Genomic DNA, 19,509 nt, shown 5'->3' with positions numbered 1-19,509 from the left:
TGTGTTGCCACTACCGAGTTATCTTTCAACATGTTCACAATACGGAAAAATTGTGCCAGAACACTAACCACAGACACAGTACACATCCGAATTAAGCAATGTGACAAAATGTGAAAGGAAACGCATTCTAAGAAAGAAAAGTTTATTCTTTAAGCTTTTTTGAAAAACAAAATAAATAAATAAATAAAGGAGTCAAGAATTTCTCCCCCACACAGGAAACAGGAGTAATGCTAAGAAAGCTAAAATGTCTTAACCACCTTTATTGATACCTTGTATTTATTCATGTATATCAGCTCCTGTAAGTCTGTTTCAAATTTCTTACATTAATCCTCTGAGAGTTCCAGACCTGCGAAAGTATTTTATGTACACAGTTGTTTTACATACTTGGTATTTATAGGTTTGATATTTGTTTTGTGCATCTATATGGCTTTACTACTTTCAAGACAAAAGTCACATATAAAAATACAGACTACTCAAAACATAAAAGTCAACAATTATCAAGAATGTGGTTCACAAATCGGAGCTCGTGGACAACACAGACTCACCTGTCTGATAACAAGGTAGTGTATCACACTCAACTCTGGGGACGAGGGTGCTATGCACGAGAAAACCATTCACAATTCCCCTTTATGTTTATAAGATATACACCAAACTATTCATATATATATTATATTTTTATAGTTTTTAACCAACTTCTGGTTTAAAAATAACAACTAACAATATGTAAGTACAAATGTTAGGAACAGTTTAACATGTGTAAGGAGAAACACGTCTTCTGCATTGCCTTTTTACAAGGCAAACATAGTTGAAAAGAAGTGAAAATCATGTACAATCACAGGAGAAAATTTGGTCAACCTGCATAATATAATAGGTTTAACAGATGTCATTTATCTAAGATTATGTCCAAAAACGTCCATGTATTGCAAAGGCCTTTATATCTATCAACAAGAATAATGTCAAACTATGAAGTGTTAGCAAGTAAGCGTGAATCATGCTTTTCTGTCTGAAAGAATGATGCTTGACTCTGAGTTAAAAAACATGTGAACACCAATATGAAGCACCCTTCTTTACAATAGCTTAAATTTACAAATCTAGGACAATATACATGTTTTCCCAGCTACGCATGCATACGGTATCCTGTGATAAAAAGGGCTCGGTTATTGAAAAATCCACAAATATCAAAAAAACAAAAACAAAAAAAGATAGAACTCAGTTAAGTTGTTGAAACCACAGAGACACTGGACCTCAGCAACACCCACGAGACTAGGGGATAAAATTAATCGTAAATTCTGGATGATTAATTCTACGCCAGCACTCTATGTTTGGGTTTAACATTGAATAGTACTCTTTCCTTTGGGTAAGAAAACATGTGGAAATGACCGATATGCTGGAATAAGCAATGTAACTTCAAAGCAGTCTGCCACTAGACTGGCGGAACCCTTTCCCTCTGGACCTGCACGTGACCTGATCAGACGGAGAGCTCTGAACACCCCGGGCCTGCGATCTGTCAGGAGTCGTCATGAACGACGCTGCCCTAATGCGATGGAGCTAGACAAATACATGTATTTGCTCTTATGAAAAATTACAAAACTAACAAATCTTTTTCTCCAGAGTTATAAAAGATAAAGTCTATAAATCAGTACTCAAATGTGGTTACAGAAAAATAGCCGAATGATTAACAGAGAAGCACAGGCTGTCTGTAGTCGAGTCCTGTACCCACCGCAGTCGACAGCCTGCTGACACCAGCATCCCTTTCAGACCCCCCCACCCCACCCCGCTACAGTCACCCCAGCACAGGGAGAGCTTGCGGTTCCTTTCACTCTGGGGGTGTTCTCTTAGGAACTACCAGACGTGGTTCTTTTAAAGGTAACAGAAGCTGTCAGGGAAACATTTCTTGGAATTCTTTCGGACATCCTAAAACCCACCTGGCAGTTTGATACTTTCACAGAACTAACAACTCCCATGAGAGTTACTTCTCTTACTTAGAAGGGAGAGCTTTCCAATAATACTCCCCCATCTGGAAAGCTAGAAGGGTTAGTGAGACACGTGGCCAGGAACTAAGAGGCTGATAATGTCAACTTCAAAGCAGGACACAGGTGTGTCACACCCAGACTGTTACACAGGTACAGGCTTGTGCTTTCTTCACGTCTCATACGCAGCACAGGCCAGCGTTGACTTAGTGTCACTGTCACTGAAGACACACATCCTGTGTGAGGAGGGCCCACAACCAGCCTCTCGGGCGTTGGGAGAACTGGAGGCCAGCACCTCCCTCTCAGAGACTCTGTCCCTTTCAAGAACACATTCTCCCCAGTACTTACGTTTGTCAGACTATATTTAAAGAAATCCTACCATTTAATGAAAATTCTAGAATGTAATCAGGATGAAACTGGAAGAAAAAACATGCAGATGGCGCCCCGCTCTCTGGCACCTGCGTGCCCACGGCCTCACTTGTCCCTATAGTAGAGCAGGTAGTACTTCAGGGGGTCTGGCAGGGGCAGGCTCAGCACCTTCTCCCGCAGGAAGTTCACCGGGGGCTCAGGCTTCGTCTCCACGGGGACCTGCTCCTCTTCCTCCTGCGGCTCCTCTTCCAAACCCTCACAGCTGTTGTCCTCCGATGCGTTGGAAATCCGACTGGCAAAGACCTCTTTGTCCAAAAAGACGATAGTTTCCATTCGACGACGGCGAACTCTCCTTCGCTTGAACTTGGGCGTGGTCTTCAGTCCATTCCCGTTCCTGCTTGCCGCCTCCTGGTGGACGACCTTCTTGATGGTGCCACGGATGGCAATGCGTGCCAGGTCCTGCAGGCTGCGGACCGCCAGGGGGGCTGCGGCAAAGGACACGGGTCAGAGCCTGACGACAGCAGAGCAGGCCTAACCTGACAACCACGAGTTGGCAAACATGGCACAGAGAGCTCCTTCCAGAGGGCGTGCCGACGGCCCGCTGGGGCACTGTGGTCCCTGCGTCACTCACATTCTGTTTCCAGCATCGCCCAACACCCTCCTGTCTACCGTTCTCACAGCACCTTCCAGGTAGAATAGTTACTTTGTTGTTCAAGTAGAAAAGAGCAAATCTACAACATTTTGGAGGAAAAAAGCTCCAAAGCACGCCACAGAACATTAAAACCTGGCGGCTAGAACTGTTTACTGCAGACCCTGCACGCGTGGCCCAAAGGCTTTCCCCAGCAGGGAAGGAGCTGGGGCAGAGTGTTTCCATATGTGAAACTCAAAACCAGCCTCACATTTCCCCTCCAGCACCGAAATACTCAAAAAACTCACAACTACAGTATGGGGTTGGGGGTTTCCACAGCCTATAACATTTATTGCCCAAACCGAAGGGGCCCCACAGAACTAACTGCATGTGTACACTAGTCTGGGGGAGCCCTGGAAGCTCCCTTGGCCTCAAGTCCTCAGCACCTCCCCCTCTTGTCAGCTCCAACCCATCTCTGCTCCACTGTCCTCCTCCTCCAAGAAAGCCTCCAGGGCTCACCCTGCCACTCCCTGGTGCTCAGCTGAAATGAGTCCTTCATAGGCCCTCAGACCTCACACCGCCAGCACCCACTTCCCCCACAGGCAGCCTGGGGGGCTGACCCAGCTTGCGTCCCAGCCTGAGTCTCCTGTAGCTTCTCCTCTGCCCTGCCCTCCTGGTGTTTCCTGAGATTCTGATGTTTATCCTCTCCTCTCTGTATGCTTGTTCCGTGCTTTGACCTCTATTCAGAGCTTCAATGAACAGAACACAGCCAGCTGCTCCCAGGGCTCTAACCCAGTCTGGACCAGGGTCCAGAGCCTCACTCATGTCTCCTTCATCCCTCCTTGGAGCGGATCCCTGTGCCTGCCCCGAGTCCTCTCCTGCAGAGACTGGTGTCTTACTCGCGATCTTTGTCTCTAGCCTGGACAATCCCCACTGCCTCCCAATGGGTTCCCACCTGCACTGTCCCTCACCCACATGTTCTGACAGCTGACCCCATCTACACCCACCTGACCTCATGATGCACTGTCTTCCTCCGTGTGACTTTACTAGTCTAGGAAGAGAAAGCTACAAACAACTGGACCGCTCACTTCACTGTCACACGATCATTTACACTCAGAATTCACACTGAAGTCCTGGCCTCAAAAACCACATCTCAGGGTGCCTGCCAGGCTGTCGTGACACTTGTCCGGTGTGATGAAGCCCTCACATCAAAAGACTTGTCTTTAGCTAGACCCCTAAAAGCCTCCTAGACACCACGATTGTCCCCTCACCTCCTAGCTCTCTGCTAAGGCTCTATAAGGTGGTGCCTTCCCGACTGCAGGCCACATTTGCTAAGTTATTCTTTTTTTTTTTCTTAATTTTTTTAAAAAATTTTTATTTATTCACTTTAGAGAGGAGAGACAGAGAGACAGAGAGAGAAGGGGGGAGGAGCTGGAAGCATCAACTCCCATATGTGCCTTGACCAGGCAAGCCCAGGGTTTCGAACCGGCAACCTCAGCATTTCCAGGTAGACGCTTTATCCACTGCGCCACCACAGGTCAGGCTGCTAAGTTATTCTGATGGGATCTTTAAGGGAGCATGCATTCAACACGTGACCCTCCACCGGGCCCCGGGGTACTCCTGAATGCACACACGCCACATCTCTTATGTGAAATACCTGGCACCTCCCCTCAGCCGCACGATCAACTCCAGTCTGACCTGCATCCCATGCAGCGTCCCCCACATGCCTCCTCTGAGCATCTGGGGACTTGTAAGCAAGTCATAAGTCACCAGCTCTCATCTCTTCCTCCTCCTCTGCTCTGCTTAGGGAATTCCTTTTCACCCTTGAGGACTAAGCACAGACATCACACCCTTGGCACGCCTGACCCCTCTCAGTGCCCCAGCAAAGTCTCCTGCTGCTTGTTCTCATGTCCCCACAGCCATGCTGGCTTCCTGTGTCTTGCACAGAGTACAGACCAAGAAGAGCATCACTGCTTGATAAATGATGCCTCATAAACGAAACAATACTTCTGGAAAGAATTCATCACCATATATGTTCCTTGGGCACTGAAATTAAAGGTAATTTAATTCTTCCTACTTTTTTTTCATTTTCCAAATTTTCTAAATGATCAGAAAGCAGAGTCCATACTAAATGGTTTTATCTTAAATAAAATCATTTCCAATTCGCCTTGAAATGTACGTTTTTGTTGAAATTATAAAACATTTGCCAGAATGCTTAGCTCTCTGCTGGGTATCCACCCCAACAACGTGACAGGCACAGGCCTGGCCAAGGCCGGCTCTACCACAAACCTGCAGCCCTCACTGAGCAGAGAGACCATGGACCTGCAGGAGCGCCAGGGCCAGGGGTGCCGGGGACACGCTCTCTCCAGAGGCAGGTTTACTTCCCTTCCATGGGCTCTTCTCCCCACAGCGTCACCAGCAGCAGCTCTCTGTACAGCTACAAGACCGCAATAACCTAACAACCCACAATATGCTGGAAATGGACTGTACTTTATTTTATTATTATTTTAGGTTTTATTTATTCATTTTGAGAGAGAAAGAGAGAGAGAGAGAGAGAGAGAGAGAGAGAGAGAAGTGGGGAGAAGCAGGAAGCATCACATCCCATATGTGCCTTGACCGGGCAGGCCCAGGGTTTCAAATCAGCAACCTCAGGGTTCCAGGTCAATGTTTTATCCACTGCGCCACCACAGGTCAGGCAGGGTGTGTTTTTGTTTGTTTGTTTGTTTGTTTGTTTTTTGTGACAGACAGAGAAACAGAGAGAGGGACAGACAGGAAGGGAGAGAGATAAGCATCAATTCTTCGTCGTGGCACCTTAGTTGTTCATTGACTGCTTTCTCATATGTGCCTTGACCAGGGGGCTTGAGCAGAGTGAGTGACTCCTTGCTCAAGCCAGAGATCTTGGGCTCAATATGGTGAGCTCTACTCACACCAGATGAGCCTGCGCTCAAGCCAGTGACCTCGGGGTTTCAAACCTGGCTCCTCCACATCCCAGTCTGATGTTCTATCCACTGCACCACCGCCTGGTCAGGCAGCAGATTGTAATTTTTTAAATGCCTGGAAATGACTTGGAAAATTTTAAGGTTATGGCAGTGAAAAATTGCTCTTTACTATTAAAGGTTCCTACTGAGGAGATGACAAACATCTGAACAATGAGTGGGACTCGGTACTCACGTAGCTGGACGAGTCTGGACTTCCCCGACTCCGACCGGCGTGGCTGGACCAGAGGAGCGAAGGACACGGCCAGGATCTTCTTGGTCTCCCACGCAGAAGGGCCCGTGCGCGTGATCTTCGTCAGCTGTCCCAAAGACAGAGCGAGAGAATACTCAAACTATGTGACTGCTGGCAGGTTAAAAATACTATAAATATGGGAGCGTTGTGACTTGAAATTCTATTCCCACGCTCTTCTAGGGAAACCAGTGTGAGTTCTAAAACAGGAACAGTTGCTTTTTTTACAAGGGATATCAAACTAGAGACACGCACGAGGACCACACTCAGCCCTCAGAGTGGGGACTATGAGTGGTTGTTTCTGAAGTTCACTCATTTCCTACAATGAATGATCACTTTTCAAACAAAATAAATTAAATGCAAACACTTAAAAATTACACCCTGGCCTGACCTGTGGTGGCGCAGTGAATAAAGCATCGACCTAGAAATGCTGAGGTCGCCGGTTCAAAACCCTGGGCTTGCCTGGTCAAGGCACATATGGGAGTTGATGCTTCCAGCTCCTCCCCCCTTCTCTCTCTCTGTCTCTCTCTGTCTCTGTCTCTCTCCCTCTCTCTCTCCTCTCTAAAAATGAATAAATAAAATAAAATAAAATAATTTTAAAAAAAGTTTTAAAATAAATAAATAAAAATAAATAAATAAAAATTACACCCTGGCTGGTCAGCTCAGTTGGAGCATCATCCCAATTGGCCAAGGTGGTGGGTTTCATCCCCACTCAGGGAAGACAGCCAGTGAATGCATAAGTAAGTGGAACAACAAACTAATGCCTCCCTCCCTCTCTCTCTCTCTCTTTCCCTCCCACCCTTTCTCTCTCTCCTAACAATCAATAAAAGAGTAAAAATAACAAAAAATTGCAAAAAAAAAAAAAAAAAAAAAAAAAAAGGAATGCTCTTCTAATTTTTATCATTTTTCCCCCCTAATTCTTTATAATGGTGAGATATCCTTCCCAATGACACTGAAAACACACAGAAACATGCATGACCAAAGAGCAGTCTCTGGCAAGATTCCTACCAAGCAAGGATTCCTGTAAAATACTCACTGTCATGATGTAAGACACTTAGAAGGGAATTACTCAAGTAATTCTGACACACAATCGTCCTAACGATACAACATGCACCACAGCACAGCTGTGAGGGATGGGTGTGGTGAGGCTCTATGATGCCCATCACAACCAGAACCTGTCCTTGCCTTCTGCCTCATTTGTGAAATACAGGGAGTTGTTACAAGGAAACATACATGTCCACTTCCTGGAACAGACCCTGGCAAATGGCTACGTGTGCAAAGATGTCAGTCAGGAAGGGGGTCTGACCTTCTCTTCCAGCGGCATGACGAGGATGCCCCCCACCTTGAGAAGACTCTTCATGTAGTCTTCATGCTCCTTCTGCACACCAGCCCCGCAGTACACTCGGTCATACTGAGAACAGTCGGGAGAGATCTCCAGGCAGTTACCAGGAACAAAGGAAGGCTCACAGAAGTCAAACCTGAAAGTCAGATGTGTGTCTCTATAGTAAATCCACACTACCCCCAGGGTACAGACCTTCACTTTAGGGTCCTACAGCAATGTGATACAACCTAGAGAGCCAAGAACTGGAAGCCAAATTCAAAATGATTACACCACTAATATTAGAACCCCAGAAATTCCAAACCACCACCATGGAGTGAACTCCGTACGCTTGATCCAAGCTTAAATCATCCAGTCTCCTACCATCATTACCTCTGCTCTGCTTTACAAGTCACTGTTTTCTTCAAGATCTATTTCAAAAGTGAAATGAGAGTAAATAAAGCATATTTGATTTTTCTAAAAAATTGTATCCCTGAAATAAGAAATTTCACGCCTTGTTTAAAAATGGCAAGAGCTGGTTACAAACACTGTTTAATGACAAATGCAACAACTGTTTTACAACGAATTAGGGGATAAAATATGTGTATCAGAAACATGAAAACTGAGCAAAATGAACATCCTATTTCCCTCCTTTATTATATGGGTAAAAAATTACCTTTACTCAGGTCTCTGTTAACAAACCTACAGCCCTTAAAAACATATCCGCGCACCCCTATCTCCTGCCACACAACCGCCGTGTCTGCCGGCACATGAACACACAGACAGACTTCTTCCCATCTCACAAGGCTCACATGCCAGCCCACAGCCCTGCTGAGGACCCAGCTCAACTCACCTGTCAAAGCTGTCACTGGTCCTGATGAAGAAGTCGAGTCTCTGCTTCGCATACTCGATCACGTCGGGGTGAAGCTCCACTCCATGGTTCACCCCAAAGGGACCTGCGAGGGTTCGGAACAGGAAACCTTTCACAACAGCTCTTGACTGGTCCTGTGCGGACGATGGACCTCACTCTGCATGAGCACTCACAGGCACTCACAGAATTTCTGGTCTGACCACGAAACTGGCCCAGATCACAGAGCTAATCTTATATATGCAGGGCAGCCTCTGCTCACATCAAAAACATTCAGTTCTGTGAGTTACTCACTTCGCCGGTTTCTTAACCCTGAGCCTCACAGCTCTCCAGTTTCTAAAGAATTATTTAAAAACGTAAAGAACTCCTTGAACCAGGAGTTCAAGGTCTCACTAATGAATTGAAGAAGAAACATATATTTGCAAATACAGCTTGACACAGGATTGTTTTCCACAGAAGGTTCTGCCAAACACTCATACGCAGGCATTTCAACAATCCTCACAAAAGAGGTTTAAATCATCATTGAAATAAAATTATAGTTCCAAGTCATAATGAAACATTTCTTTATATTCAAGGAAATTTGCTATGAGAGACATCATGTGCTCTGTTACTAATGCTCCCAGTGTGTAAACCTTCCTCTTGGTGAAATCTGGGTGAGAACTATTGACACAAATGGCTAAGGTGAATCCGTGTGTGGGAGTCCGTTGACACTAAGGTCAAGAACAGGCAATGACATCTGTGCTGAGAGGGGAGCACTGTGCTCTCTGGAGAGTGTGGGGCCTCAGGGCACTGACTACTCTGCATCTTGTTCTGGGTGTGTTCGCAGGAAGCGGATGCACAGGTTCAGATTCTCCAAGCTCCACACTTCACACCTGCTCACTTACTTTTGCTTATATGTAAATCTCTGGAAATCAACAGGGCACACAGGACTTAATGTAGCAGATCTACCTACTAAAGTCACAGTGTAACGCTCACACCTACATTCCGACATAAATGCTGGGAAATCAGCAACCATCTATACACCCACATCTCTGCATTTTGTCACCTGGTCTTTCTATCCCTTCCTCGCATAGCGGCCCCCACAGCGGGCCAGAGCTTCCCTGTCCTCCCCTGGGACAACTGACATTATCCTCTCATCAGAATGCACCTTGCCCAAGAAATCAAATTTCCACTGTTTACCTCAAATCTGAATTATTCCAACACTGAGACACTCTGACAAGTCACTGACTTCAAACCCCACTGCTCTCTGACACAGGACACCAGAGACCCAGGAATCCTGCCTCCATATTTTCGTTAGCCCCTCACCTTTTATCAAAAGCACCTAAGTAGTTAATCCCAATTATACATATAGAACATAGTTCCTATTCTTTTCTTTTTTTTTTTTTTTTAACTTTATTTATTCATCTTAGAAAGGTGGGGGAGAGAGGGGGAGAGAGGTGGAGAGAAGGGTAGGAGGAGGAGCTAGAAGCATCAACTCCCATATGTGCCCTGACCAGGTAAGCCCAGGGTTTTGAACTGGCGACCTCAGCATTCCAGCTTGATGCTTTATCCACTGAGCCACCACAGGTGAGGCAGTTCCTATTCTTGAGTAGATCAACACAAAAAAAGGGTAAAAACACCTATCCTCGCCCCCCCCCCCAATAAGATGACTAATGGGAGGGAAGACATATGGGTCCGAGGACACAGCACTGAAGCCAGACCCAGGAGGACCCCAAGCAGAGCAGCTCCCCCACACCCTAAGTCACCACCTCTGCGAGGTCACCAAGAACCACAGGAAAGGAGAGCCCTCCACAAAGACAGGAGCCCACAGAATGAGCACCGAGTGTGGTGGAAGGGGATCAAGTTCAGGGTCAGGCAGGAAGGCAGCTGGACCTCTGTGTCAGATGAAGGACTTGAGACTTCAATTCTAGGCACCAGAAAACCAACAAGGTTTTCACCTCTGGAGAGATTTGCGAGATACAGTGGTCAGGCTGAATGAACTGAAGATGGAGGCCCAGGGACACACAGGATCTGGACAGAGATAATGATCCACACATGTGGCCTTCCCGCAGATCTGAGAAGTCTCCCCAGGAAAGCAAACTCTGCAGTTACCCTTCAACTGCAACCAAACACGACGTCGGGTCCATTACAGCTGAAAGCACAGCTTTCCTGCCTCAGGTCGCTCCTTCCGGCATCTAACAAAGTTCCCAGGATGAGCTGACCCTTGAATGCGGGTGTAAGGGTGCTGACCCCAGCACGGTCCAAAATCCAGATCAATTCTGACTCCTCAAAAGCAACTACAGTCCCAAAATTTCACAAAATTGCAAAGTATATGAACTTATAAAGAAACTCAAAAATCAACTGTTACTGCTAAGATTCTCTACAGCAACTCTGGCAATGACGAGAAAGAACACTGATGTGCAAAGTCCAGTCGCCTGATCTCTCCCACAGTCAGTCTTATAAAATGATCTGATAACGTTTAAACACTTCAGGCAAAAACTTTGTGGGCAATCTCCACATTTAGCAAATCCTGTCAGCTCCAACATCAAAAGGTACCAGACTCCCAGCACCTACCCAGCAATGTTCAAAACAAATGCAGCAGGCTGCAGGGTAGGAGGAAATGACAGCTTAGACAGTTCACAAGAGCCCAAGGCAGAAGCCAGCAAGACTTCTCACCATCCCAAACTTGTGCCGAGAGCTCTCACCAACTTCTGGGTGGCTGTCTCAGCTCTCACCTAGAGGACGAGACTGGGACCAGACTCCCTGTATCCTATTCACACATGAACTTGCCAGCCCGCTGCCCACACCAATCCTACAGATGACAACTCCTGCCCCAGAACCAGCCTGCTTCACCTCCTTCCTCCCCCATCTTTCCTAATGTGAATTCTTTCAAAACAACTTACATCTTTCTTTTTCAAACTCACTGTAATACAGGGGTCCCCGTCCATCCCAGAAGAGGGCAGGTTTGCCCTTTTTACCCAGCAAGGCAGCTGGTGCTCGGCCGGGATGCCCAGGACCTGGTGCTGTTTCTGATGACATACACTTTCTTTTCCGTAAAAGCTTTCAGCCATGGAAGCTGTTAACATGCCTTTCCCCCATTATCACATTTTATATGCGGTAGAAATTAAATTAATCCTCAGTTATCTGGTACTGTTGTTAAATGGCTTCAAATAACATAATTTGTGAAACTCCTCTCATCCTGGAATTTGCCTGAAAATAAACTTACAGGTACTAATTCTTTCAGTATGCAAATCACAAGGCAAATAAAAACTGTTAGAGAGAACTTTAATTTCCAGGGGACATTAAAATTAATTCTTCTCAGTTTAGAGACAGTGACAGGCAGGCTGAGGGATTGTACGAGTTGAGAAATCAGGTAAAGTCCACATGTGCACAACTGTCTAGGTGCTCTGCTGTACAGGAGGAAGGTGTGCTGAACACCTGCTGGAGGTACAGATGGGAGGGGACAAGGAACAGGAGGAGTGCCCTAAGGCCTTCCCTTCACCACCCAACCCGGTAGCTACTGGTAAATGACACCAAATAACTACCAGGAAGGCCAAGTGTCCTTTCACTGGACACTATCAGCAGCCCCTTTTCTCCTGCAAACTCTCCAGATTACCTAGAATGAGCCCCACCATGGAGCTGAGGTAGCCGGTGCCACTGCCCAGGTTCAGGAACGAGAGCCCCGGCTGCAGGTCCAGGGCCTCCATCACCTCCGAGTAGATGCACGGAGCCGACAGGTGGATGTTTCCATGCTTCCATGCCAAGTCTTTATAAGCATTTTCTTTAAATTCTTCCAGGTAATAATCTGCGCGGTCAATAGCTCGGAAAGCCTGCTCCACCAGTTCGGTCCGGATGTACTGTGCTTCCTTCAAATTGTCTATCAGCTCATCATTGTCCTCGCCAGCACTCACGGCACCTCCCATCTTCACGAGCACACCTGGGCAGCGCTGCAATTACAAAATGTTCCAGAGAGCCATTTACAGTAAAGGTAAGAAAGCAGAATAATTGAAGTCCTCAGTACATACCGACTTCAAATTCTGAACTCTGAAAATAATTCCGATGGGATCGGTTTTGTCAAGACCTAACCGCCCCATCCACAAGGATGCCAGATTCAAAAGGAAATACACTCGGTGCTATCCATCCAGAATCAGTTTGTGACTCATAGTATCGACTGAATTCAAATGAACCTGAAATTCCTAAAGTAGGTAACTCTTCCAAAGTCATGGTTATACTTCACATAAAATGAAACCATTCTACCAAACATCTCATCAATTCCTGGGGAGAAGAAAGGAAAACACCAGGCCTCACAAAGACTGACACATTTCTGCAGTCCAACTTCCATAATAACATATTATAATTTTTTTGTTACAAAGTTTATACTTGTTTTCCCCTCACAATCCTCTGGATGAAAATCATAAGAAAATGCTGGGCACTGACCAAAGCAGTGGTGGGAGAGGTTGTCCCAGGAAAGATAATAAATGAGCATGTGGCCTCTATCAGTACACAGACTACAGGGACACTACATAGAGATGGGAGCTCAGCAGGAACTCTCTCAAATCCCAGTTAGGACTATTAGAATTCAGAGCTGAATACTATACTCTGCACATCTCTAGGACAGTTCAATTATTAGATCCCCATCCGTTTCCTTCCACAGCCCTTGTCAGGTTTTGAACCATAACCAGTTTACCCTAGTGAAATAAAAGCTAATGAGGTCAAATTTAATCTTGCATAAGCCGCTCAGTTTTGAAGATAAGGTCTACACCCCTAGTCTAGAACAGTCATTTTAACATTTGGGTCACTAGTTAAAAGTGGAGCTGTCTGTAGCTGCTTCAAGGTCTGTTCTGGAAAAGGCCTGGCACTACATGTCTGTTGTGGGTCTGAGAGCCGCCTTTCTCCCAGAGGCCCTATGTCCACACCATCATCCATTCCAAAAGACTATGGATCGGGTCAGTTTTATTTTGAACTGAAGGCTATCACTTCCTTGAACTGCCTGCCTGAAAATGTATTCCACTTGCCCTGGCAGGTAGCTCACGTGGTTAGAGAGAGCCCTGATACTCCAAGGTGTGGGTTCCATCCCCGGTCAGGGCACATACAGGAATCAACTAACGAATGCATAGATAACTGCAACAACAAAACCATGTTTCTCTAAGTCAATAAGTAAAAAAAATTTAAAATGTATTCCATATGCAAAGGCTACTTTTTTTTTTTTTTTTTTTTTTTTTTTTTTTAGCACAAATAGCTACAGCCTTTCACAGACACCCCCTGCCGGTCACGACCTCATTTGGGCTGCAGGACAAGAGGCCGCAGGAGGAGCAGGCCCTAGCGGGCGCCGGGCACTAACAAAGCTGGGAGCGGACGCCCATCTCTGCATACCAGTGCAGCCCGCACAAGCCTCCAGGGGCACCATCTCTAAAGCGCAGCACGCCCGCAGCCGCGATCCCACGTGACAAAGTGACAACGGGTGACCCCACCTTCCGCCGCGAGGGTGCCTGGGACCACCTGTAGGCTGAGCACCGGTCATTCCGCAGCGACCTCGCTTTCCCCGCACTTTGTCGCCCTGCTGCTCGTCGCTGACCCCCGCGGGATCGCGCGTCACTCCGTCAAACACCAATGGGCTCAAGGCTGTCTGCCGGACCAGGTGGGTTCCACGCCCACTCACAGGCACGCGAACCGCTTTACCCGGCGCCGCGCCGGCTGTGCCTGGCGATCCTGAAACAGCCGCGCCCGGCAGGGACCAGCCACAGCCCCGGCTACTCCGCGTCAGTGCGCCCCGCATGCTCCGGCCCTCGGGGGGCGCACCGCGCGGGGACGCCGCTTCCAGGAGGCATGCGCGCACAGTGACGCCTGCGGGAGACGGCGAGACAGCACCCGCCCCACGCCACGCCGCCCGCGGAGGAATAACGGCAGACACGGGCCTCCCGTCTGGAACACCGGGTCTTCCCCGCACCCACGTCGCCTGCTGCGGCCGGGCGGGGCCCCGGGGCAGTAGGGCGCGTCCACGCCACGGGCGATGTCTGCCCTGCAAGCTCTCCGGGTGAGGCTGTCCCGGCGCGAGCACGAAGTCCTGGACCCCGCACCACGGCTCCGCCGCTCTGGCGAGCAGAGCGCGGACGCAGGGACGGGCCGAGCGGCTTTCCCGGACGGAGCGACGCGACGGCCCCTCCGCGACCCCAGGCGTAGGCGCCTGTCCGCTCCCGCGAAAGCCGCGGGGACAGCCGGTTCTGACTTGCCTGATAGCCGGCCGCAGACGTCACCGCTAGGAGCTGCAGGCCAGCGGCGCCCCGAGGCCGTGATGCCGCTCTGGGGGCGGGGACGCGGGACGCGGGGACGACAGGCGTGGGGGCGGGGACGCCGGGGACCCCTCCGGGCGCTCGGACCAGGGCGGGGGCCGGCGGACAGCAGGGAGGGGCCCAGGGCGGCGGCGGTTCTACCTCGGGGCTCGGCCGGCCCGCGACCTGCTGCTCCTCGGGCGCTGCTAGCCCGTCCGCGGCCCGTCTGTGCCGCGCCAACCTCCGCCGTAAACATCCACCGCCCCACGGCGCCTGCGCGGGCAACGTACCGAGTGCGAGTGCGCGTGCGCCTGCGCCCGGGCCGAAGCACAAAGGGGCAACAGCCCTGCAAGGGCCCCGCCCCGCACTCTGGCCACGCCCACAGACCCGCCCACGAGGTGCGGCCCGCGGGCTGACAGCGAGCGAGGCGCGCGGTGTGGGGAGCCGAGGAGTATTGCGGGGCTGCACTCTGCGGGGGTGGGCGGTTCAGAGGGCAGCTGGGGGAGGGTTAGTGCTTCGGCGCCCCATCGCGAGCTAGGACCCCTCTGAGCACGAAAGGCAAGGCCGACTGGTGAGGGATAGCCACTGGCGGCGGTGGCTTCTGTGGCACGGAAGGGACATTCAAGCTTAGATGTGCAGGACCAGGAGCTCCTTCCTCAGTGTCACCTCATCCACACCGGAGTAGAGTTGTTCACCATCTCAGCCACAGCCTTGGTGATTTCTGCAACCTTCTCATCCTTGGCAAGTCCTTTGAAATCATGGGCTATGATGTCGCTAGGCAATAGGGATTTTTCAGCTCGATTATAATCTTATGGAACCACCATTGCACGTGCAGTCCATCACTGAGCAAAAAACATAATTATGTGGTGTGTGACTAAACCAGCAATGAGTGAACAATTGGAACTAGAATTAAGAACACAATGCCATTTACATTAATTAGCACAAGAAAAGAAATAGGCATAAATCTAAAAGTACAAAATCTATATGAGAAAAACAACAAAATTCTGACGAAAGAAATCAAAGACTAAATGGACAAATATATTCCATGTCTACGAATAGAAAGACTCAATGTAGTGATACTCTCAATTCCTCCCAATTTGGTCTATAGATTCAGTGCAGTCCAATTAAAATCATAGCAAGTTATTTTATGAATATCAACAAAATGATTGTATTGAAGGATAACAAAGTTGGAGGACTGACACAACTCAATTCAAGACTTACTACAAAATCACCGTAATCAAGACAGTGTGCTATTACTGAAAGAAAAAACTAATAGGGCAATGGAACAGAACAGAGGGCCCAGAAATAGACCCACACAAATACAGTCAACTGGTCTGTGACAAAGGAGCAAAGGCAACACAGTGGAGAAGGGACAGTCTTTTCAACGATCAGTACTTGGACAACTGGCTATCCACATGCACAAAAACGAATTTAGACACAAACCTCACCATAGTCACATAAAATTTCTAGAAAATAACGAAGAAGGAAATCTAGGCATGGCAACGATATTTTACATACAACATCAAACACACAATCCTTGAAAGCAAACTATGGACTTTAGTTAAAAATGTATCAATTTTGGTACATTAATTATAACAATGTACCACACTAATGCAAGATGCTAATAATAAGACTCTATACTATCTGCAATTTTTCTGTAAAGCAAGAACTGCTCTAAAAAATACAAGCTATTACTTTCATTTATTTATTTATTTGTTAGTTAGTTTATTTTTTGTATTTTCTGAAATGAGAAGCGGAGAGGCAGAGAGACAGACTCCCACATGCACCCAATGGGATCCACCTGGCATTCCCACTGTGGGTAATGCTCTGCCCATCTGGGGTGTTGCTTCATTGCAACCGGAGCCATTCTAGCGCCTGAGGCAGAGGCCATGGAGCCAACCCCAGCACCTGAGCCAACTTTGCTCCCATGGAGTCTTGGCTGTGGGAGTGGAAGAGAGAGATAGAAAGAAATGAGAAGGGGAAGGGTGGAGAAGCAAATGGGCGATTCTCTTGTGTGCCCTGGCCGGGAATCGAGCTGGGCCAACACTCTACCGTTGAGCCAACCGGCCAGGGCTATATTAATTTTTTTAATGCACGACATGACATGATAAAGGGAGTTTTCCAGGCAGAAAGCAAATGATACCAGATGGAAATACAGATCTGTACAGAAGTATGAAGGCCACTGGAAATGACAGCCATGTGGGGGATATATATATACATCAATTTATTTCTTGACTGTGCCTCAGTCCTGGCTAAGGACACCATTTCTTGTTTTATTTACCACAGTGCTGTCTGACTGTTTCTTCTGTGGGCAAGAATTGCTTTTGCAATTACAATGTGTTTTCTCAGCTAGGAGTTTGACATACAGCATCCTGTTTTTGAGGAGGAGCTCGTTTCTAAACTTCAGACTGAGCTGATTCAGGGCTGCAAATCAGGGACTCCTCTGGCTGGTAGAGTGGAGTTAAGCAGCCTTGCTGGGTGATGGTGGGTGGAAGGCAGGAGGCTCCTCCCATGTCAGCCAAGAAGCGCTATCAAGGCCACCCTCACTGCCCTTTGCAGAGGAAGTGGGTGCCCACTCTCAGTGTCCTGGGCCTCTCTGAGTGAGATTCTTGCCGACAGATGCATGAAACATCATTGGCTGGGGAAGCAGATGGGGGTGGGGCATCCCAAATCAATGGCCTTGGACCTGAACCTTCTCTCCTGCTTCTGACGGGTGCCTGAAATGAGCCAGGAGAGGCAGCACCCCAGCTGCTGGGGGCCACAGTGATAACAAGATGCAAAATTCACCATGAGGTGTTGCCCCAGCACAGCTGTTGTGTTGGAAAAAAACAAAACCAGGTTCTCTGAAAAGGGAAAAAATATTCCTTCCTCTTTTTGAGGCATTTGTAGTCAGAGGGTGGAGTTACCCACAGTTCATACCTGCGTCAGCCCTTCTTTGCTGCTTGTGCTACACAGGTGACTGAGGTCTGGTGTCAATCTGAAAATACTGGTAAACTCAAATATTCGTATTTGTGTATGTAAAAGGATTCATAAAATAAAATAAAAAAGTCTCATTTTAGGCCCTGGCCGGTTGGCTCAGCGGTAGAGCGTCGGCCTGGTGTGCAGCAGTCCCAGGTTCGATTCCCGGCCAGAGCACACAGGAGAGGCGCCCATTTGCCTCTCCACCCCTCCCCCTCTCCTTCCTCTCTGTCTCTCTCTTCCCCTCCCGCAGCCAAGGCTCCATTGGAGCAAAGATGGCCCGGGCGCTGGGGATGGCTCTGTGGCCTCTGCCTCAGGAGCTAGAATGGCTCTGGATGCAACAGAGCGACGCCCCAGAGGGGCAAAGCATTGCTCCCTGGTGGGCATGCCAGGTGGATCCCAGTCGGGTGCATGCAGGAGTCTGTCTGACTGCCTACCCGTTTCCAGCTTTGGAAAAATGAAAAAAAAAAAAGTCTCATTTTAAAACAAACAACCTTAATAAAAAGTTACCAGTATACCACAGGCATAGGGAAGGGGTCTGAGATGGTTGATTTTATGTGTCCACTTGGCTAGGCCACAGTGCCCAGATATGATAAGTCTTATCCGAGCACTTGAGGCTCTACAAGCCAAGTAGGAACTCAGCCTCCAGATGGCCTTTGGGTGCATGCTGCAGTGTTAACTAGTCCTGGGTCTCCAGCCTGCCAGCCTGCCCTACAGAGTTTGGACTTTGCCCCCACAATGACATGAGCCAGTTCATTAAAATAAATTTACCTGATGTCTAATCTATCTCTTATTGGTTCTGTTTCTCTGTAGAAACCCAACTAATGCAGGGTCCTTCAAAGAAATGCTGTCAGATTAGGGTCCAGAGGTCTGTCTCCAGACACCACATATCTTACCATGTAGTTCCCAAGGTTGAGGGACAAGCCACATCTCTTGTGACCTAGAAGGGGAGGAACCTGAGTGGACAGCAGCCTCAGGGAGGTGGGGCCAGTTGGGGGAGAGTGACCTCCAGAACCTCTGACGGCAGTTGGTGGCCGAGACATGGCTCAGGGAGGTGGTAGTAGCAGATGTATGCATTCTGTGGGCACCAGGTGGGTGGCAGCTAGACCTGTGGGTGCAGACAGGTGAGCCCTGGGTGGCAGAGGTAGTTAAACATCAAGTGGCTAAAAACTTGCCAGGCGTGGATCTCGGAGCTAGAAATGGTGGCTGAACAGACAGGGAGGTGTTGGGCAGTGATGGCAGGTTTAAGGGTGTACTCAGGGTGGTGCGTGATCTGAGGTCTGGGCTCCCCTCTTTCAGCAGCATGTACTGTGGACCTCTTTAGAGAGAAGGAAACAGGCACAGAGGCTGGACGTGATCTGCTGAAGGTTCTGAGGTATGAGATGGGCCCAGACTCAAACACAGAGAGCTCTCACCTGTGCCTCTGCATCAGAAACCATGTGCCATCCCTCAGACCTGGAAGTGCCCATGCACACATACTTCCTGCTCTGCCCTCCACTTTCAAATGCCCCCACCTACAAAGCATACATCCCATATGTGGCTGGCTCTCCCTAAGGGGTCTCCAAGGTTTTGTACTTGGCTAATGAGGGAGAACCAGAGACCCGCTGGGCACTGCCCATCTGGACCCTTCCAAGGTACTGAGCATCTCCCCCAGACCACACCAGCTCTGACCCTCAACCTGGGGTGAGTGGTATTTCTGTGCAACATTCCATTTAAAGGTTTTAGGTGTTTAAACAATGTTCAGAGATCACCAGTCCTGGCCCAGGGCTCTAACATGCAGGGCGGCAGCATCAACCACTACCCCCACACTACTGGCTGCCCAGGGGTGCATGAAACTGTTGAAAGCTGCCCCAGGACATGCCTAGCATGATGTTGTGGGTAGATGGCATTGAAGGCATAGCTCTATGGGCAGGAAGTGGGCCTAG

The 19,509-nt window shown here is 48.5% G+C and overlaps 1 protein-coding gene across 3 annotated transcripts; it reads right to left on the bottom strand.

The window, feature by feature from the left end:
- Positions 1 to 125: 125 nt before the first annotated feature.
- Positions 126 to 14,909, bottom strand: PCMTD2 (protein-L-isoaspartate (D-aspartate) O-methyltransferase domain containing 2). Of its 3 annotated transcripts, none has more exons than XM_066234573.1 (6): positions 14,588 to 14,909; positions 11,974 to 12,304; positions 8,364 to 8,466; positions 7,499 to 7,670; positions 6,139 to 6,262; positions 126 to 2,824 (listed from the first exon to the last, which is right to left on the bottom strand). In XM_066234573.1, exons 2-6 carry the CDS (start codon positions 12,278 to 12,280, stop codon positions 2,445 to 2,447), a joined length of 1,086 nt encoding a protein of 361 aa, XP_066090670.1. In that variant the 5' UTR covers positions 12,281 to 12,304; positions 14,588 to 14,909; the 3' UTR covers positions 126 to 2,444. The 3 variants fall into 3 exon arrangements, with proteins under 3 accessions (XP_066090670.1, XP_066090671.1, XP_066090672.1); XM_066234574.1 differs by having other exon boundaries at positions 14,789 to 14,907; XM_066234575.1 differs by lacking the exon at positions 14,588 to 14,909 and adding an exon at positions 13,829 to 14,543.
- Positions 14,910 to 19,509: the final 4,600 nt, after the last annotated feature.

Source organism: Saccopteryx bilineata, chromosome 6 (assembly GCF_036850765.1).
Source record: "Saccopteryx bilineata isolate mSacBil1 chromosome 6, mSacBil1_pri_phased_curated, whole genome shotgun sequence".
NCBI classification, from domain to species: Eukaryota; Metazoa; Chordata; class Mammalia; order Chiroptera; family Emballonuridae; genus Saccopteryx; species Saccopteryx bilineata.
Note: the sequence above shows the minus strand (reverse complement) of the source record. Positions and strands in the feature narration are given on the sequence as shown.

What these genes read in the sequence shown, in the direction of transcription:
- PCMTD2 (XM_066234573.1), bottom strand. Translation starts at nt 12,280, where the DNA reads ATGGGAGGTGCCGTGAGTGCTGGCGAGGACAATGATGAGCTGATAGAC. An exon ending in TCATGCCGCTGGAAGAGAAG is followed by an intron (nt 6,263 to 7,498) that starts GTCAGACCCCCT and finishes TCTTTGGGACAG; the next exon opens with CTGACGAAGATCACGCGCAC. An exon ending in GTCCAGACTCGTCCAGCTAC is followed by an intron (nt 2,825 to 6,138) that starts GTGAGTACCGAG and finishes CCTTTGCCGCAG; the next exon opens with CCCCCCTGGCGGTCCGCAGC.